Source organism: Protopterus annectens, chromosome 4.part0, assembly GCF_019279795.1.
Source record: "Protopterus annectens isolate FY-2018-M chromosome 4.part0, PAN1.0, whole genome shotgun sequence".
Classification (NCBI taxonomy): domain Eukaryota; kingdom Metazoa; phylum Chordata; order Ceratodontiformes; family Protopteridae; genus Protopterus; species Protopterus annectens.
Window position 1 is genome coordinate 719,863,735 of NC_056733.1, and position 4,023 is coordinate 719,867,757.

The following is a 4,023-nucleotide window of genomic DNA, read 5'->3' on the forward strand; positions in this document are numbered from 1 at the left end:
AGCCAGTTATAGATACCCTCCATGGGTCATGACTTCCATGAAGCCTACTTAACCAAACTGGAGATAATACAAATTTTGCTGAACACACTGATTATGGGGGATTTCAGTTATCCCACCATTAACTGTGAAACTATGTTAGCCCTAGCTCGCAAGCACAAAATTTCCATGACTTTGTTAATTCAAATGCCCTGGAACAAATTTTCCATACCCCAACTAGGGGAACAATCATTCTGTATCTGGTCCTCATCAACATGTCAAACAGATGCACTACCACAACTGTTGGACTCTCATTAGTTAGTTAAAACTGACCACATATTAGTCACCTTCAAGCTGGCACTAACACCAGACCTCATAAAGGGTGTAATCAGATTAAAAAACTTCACCAAGGCAAACTGTACTCTCCTAGGTGAAGGTACAAATGAATTCCAAGCCCCACTCCAAGCTGCAAGTGGTAACTACGCTAAAGTTTACACTAAAACCACATACAATCACTTGCATAAGTGTATACCAGAAAGAATCAAAGCCAGAACCCCAAGTAAAAACAAGTTGCCATGGAGGACATCCAGGATCAACAAATTTTTCAATAAATGCAAAAAGTTGCTGTCCGAGAAAATAAAGGCAAGGCCCAAACAATGGAAAAGCACCCTCCTCAGCCTCAACAGGCAGATAAGATAACTTGTCAAATCCTCCAAGGGCTCCTTTGAGAAAAACTTAGCAAGAACAGCTAAGGATAACCATAAGGCCTTTTACAGCTATGTATGTAACCTAAAAGGTAGGACCGAAGTATGTGCAGAAGTAGTGGCCAATGGTATCACACGCACTGAACCCACAGAGATAGGAAACCTGCTAGAGGATAGGTTTGGTGAAAATTTCACTCCCTTATTCACTCCTAACATATAACAAACCTTCGCCCAAACTCCCTCCACCTTACATATCTGAAGAGCAGGTCCTCAAAACCTTGTCCAAGGCAAAAAGCAAGGTCTCTATGGGACCAAATGACATCTCAGGCTGTCTTCTAAACACGCTAAAAATGAACTAGCATCACCACTAAGTACCCTATTCAATCACAGCCTAACCAAAGGCTTTGTTCTGTGGAATGGAGACTGGCAACAGTTCTTCTCCTCCACAAAGATGACCTAGCAACATTCCCAGGTAATTACAGACCCATAAGCCTGACCAAACTCATCTGTAAGGGCATCCTTATGGACCTCATAAATAAAAACATAGGTGACCTCCAAACCCTAGATCCTACCAAATTCGGCTTTGTGAAGGGCAGACCCTGCCTCCTAAACCTGGTAGATTTGTTTGAAAATGTGACCAAGGCCATTGACAAGGGCAAATCTGTGCACACAGTATACCTCCAAAGGGCATTTGTGATCTAATTTTCACTAAACACAGTATAAATGCTATGTCAGAGAATAAGTTCAGCTTCATAAAATGATTTCCTCATTCTCAGTGCAAGCTGCTTTTATGACACTATCCATCACTACAACCAAACAGTGAGTTTTCTGACTGAAACTCATCTGTCAGCAGTTACTTGTTTTTGTTGTGGTTACCAAGGTGGCGGAGCAAATTTGCATGAGGGAGTGACTGTGAATGCTGCATGCTTTTTAAACTCATCCACTACATCTTTATCAAGACAGTTTTGTGCCCTAGCATAACTGACTGATTAAAGATTTCCAGCATGTCTCAGACTTTCTTATTCACAGCTATCATAATGATGTTTTTAACAGGTGAGTAGTTCTTACTTTCTGGGAAGAAAGGACATAACAGCATAATGCTTTCTACCATTCTCGTATTTTGTGTTCCAGAATAATGTAACTTACAATAAATGGGGCTTATTTTTGACTAATTATGTTGTTCCAGGTGCTAGTGGTCTGACGTTGACTCAGACCCCATCAGTGGTGGTATCTTTAGGGGACAAAGCCACATTACCCTGCAATCCAGATGGAGATCCTGGAGGCAATGCTATATCATGGTATCAACAAAGACCTGGGAATGCTCCACGATACCTTCTTTATCACTACTCTGTTTCTTCTAACAACAAAGGCCCCGGGGTTCCTGAGCGGTTCTCTGGATTCCAAAACAATGCTAATAGAATTGCACATTTAACAATCTCTGGTGTCCAGGCAGAGGACAATGCTGATTATTACTGTACAGTATGGGATACTAGCACAAGCTCACGCACAGTGACACAGCGAAGGAAGGAAGTGAAACAAAAACGTCCTGCATGAACAAATTCCGTTTATACAGCTGCATTGCCTCATAAAAGGACAAAGTATGTGTGAGATTTTCAGTGCAGTCTGTTCCACTTTACACTAATTTTGAGTTTACATTTTATATTATTAAAGTGGAAAAAAGTGATTACCACAACTATTGCAGGATTTGTCTGTTGAATTACAGGGCTTTGATAGCTGTCAGATTAAAAAAAAATATTTATTTTGATTTTTTTTTACATTTGCATTTTGTCCATTTTTCATAGGAATGCTCAACAGATCTTGTACCCTTAAACAGTACTCTCTTCTGAAAGACAGCAGTTTTGCTCCTTATAACTGGTTTATCCACTGGAAGAGGATTTATTTATCTAGAGTATGCAGTCTTACTGCAGTCACAATATCATGCTGTCAAACACCAAGGTGGTGCCTCTCTCAACCCAAACCTGAGGACCTAAAAATGTTCTAAAGCTGTTACAAAGTACTGATTCTAGCTCCCTGCTACAATTACTAACACACACTCTCACACCATAAGCAGAAAAACTCCTTCATTTAAGCAGCTGCAATATTAAATGTCTGCTTAAATGATTATCATTGCTGCACACATCCCCAGCTGGCAAATCTTCTGCATCGTTGATTGTACTCTGTGTTAGCTTGTCTCCCAGGAATCTGCCTTTTTATTTCACCCTAGCTCTCACAGTGGAACAATCATGGCACCTTGATGATATCTGCGCAAATACCCCAGAAGGGAGTATAATGCCAACATCTGATTTGACATGGGTGTGTTCTATATGGGGCCTTTCAGAATGTCAAGATGCCTATTATTGATTATTGGTTTTATCTACATTACGTCAAAGTGTAGTTCATTGACATCTGCTGCAGACTATGTGACCATATACATCTCTTTAAGTTTTATTTGTGTAAGAGCATCTGCCTGCTTATCTGACGATGATTTGGATTCACAATTCCTTGTGTGTGTCATGAAAAGGCACAATCAATGGGGTAAAGATATTTGCCTTTTTTTCCATTATTGTGCAGTCTTAGGTTTGGCAAATTTAAATTAGTGGAGGTGTGAGGGGTGCAGACGTGCTTACCCTCCTGCTAAAAACATTTTTTTCTTCTGTTTCTGATACTGATGTTGTTTTCATTGTTTTGGGGTTTCATATACTAAACAGTCAATGCAATGAGTATTGGATATGGTATATAGACCCGCTCTTTATCACAAATGACAAACATGCACTATGGCTGTCAGGTGACATAAGTTGTCTCCTGGAGCAATTGCTGTAATTATTTGCACAACATCCTAGGTCAGATAGTGAAAAGAATACATGTATGTACACTGTAAGAATAGAGACCTCTAAGAGTGACTTCTATAACCACCTGAAGATGGAATTCTGTTGCCTGGATTCATTTGCTGAAGTATTGCAATATGTTTGTGTTATTTTTGTAGCCCATTGCATGTTTTATAACCTCGCCCTTGCCCCAACAACACCACAGCCAACATTATCTGATGCACATACTGATGGCCGACACTGTGATGTGTGGCTCCTTTCCAGACCAAGACAAGCAAGCCCATCATGACCTCACGATAGAAGGAAGGATGGAACCTTGAGCTTCACTCAGTGAACAACTATTGTAAAGTACAAACACAAACACATAAGTATTTATACGGCAGTCTTCTAGTTTATAAAATTAAAGTCTGTGGGCAGGATTCGTGTACACCATTCTGAGTGAATAGACAGCATAAGCATAACTCTGACTATCTTCCTCCTAATTTTAATTTTTTTGCTGATTGTTTTGCAGCCTTAAA

At 40.0% G+C, this 4,023-nt stretch overlaps 1 gene segment (V, D, J or C); it reads left to right on the forward strand.

Annotated features, from left to right (window-relative positions):
* The first annotated feature begins 1,652 nt into the window (after positions 1–1,652).
* On the forward strand, positions 1,653–2,234 carry LOC122800302. The segment is given in 2 exon segments: positions 1,653–1,733; positions 1,867–2,234. Coding segments are annotated over 2 exon segments (417 nt in total).
* Positions 2,235–4,023: the final 1,789 nt, after the last annotated feature.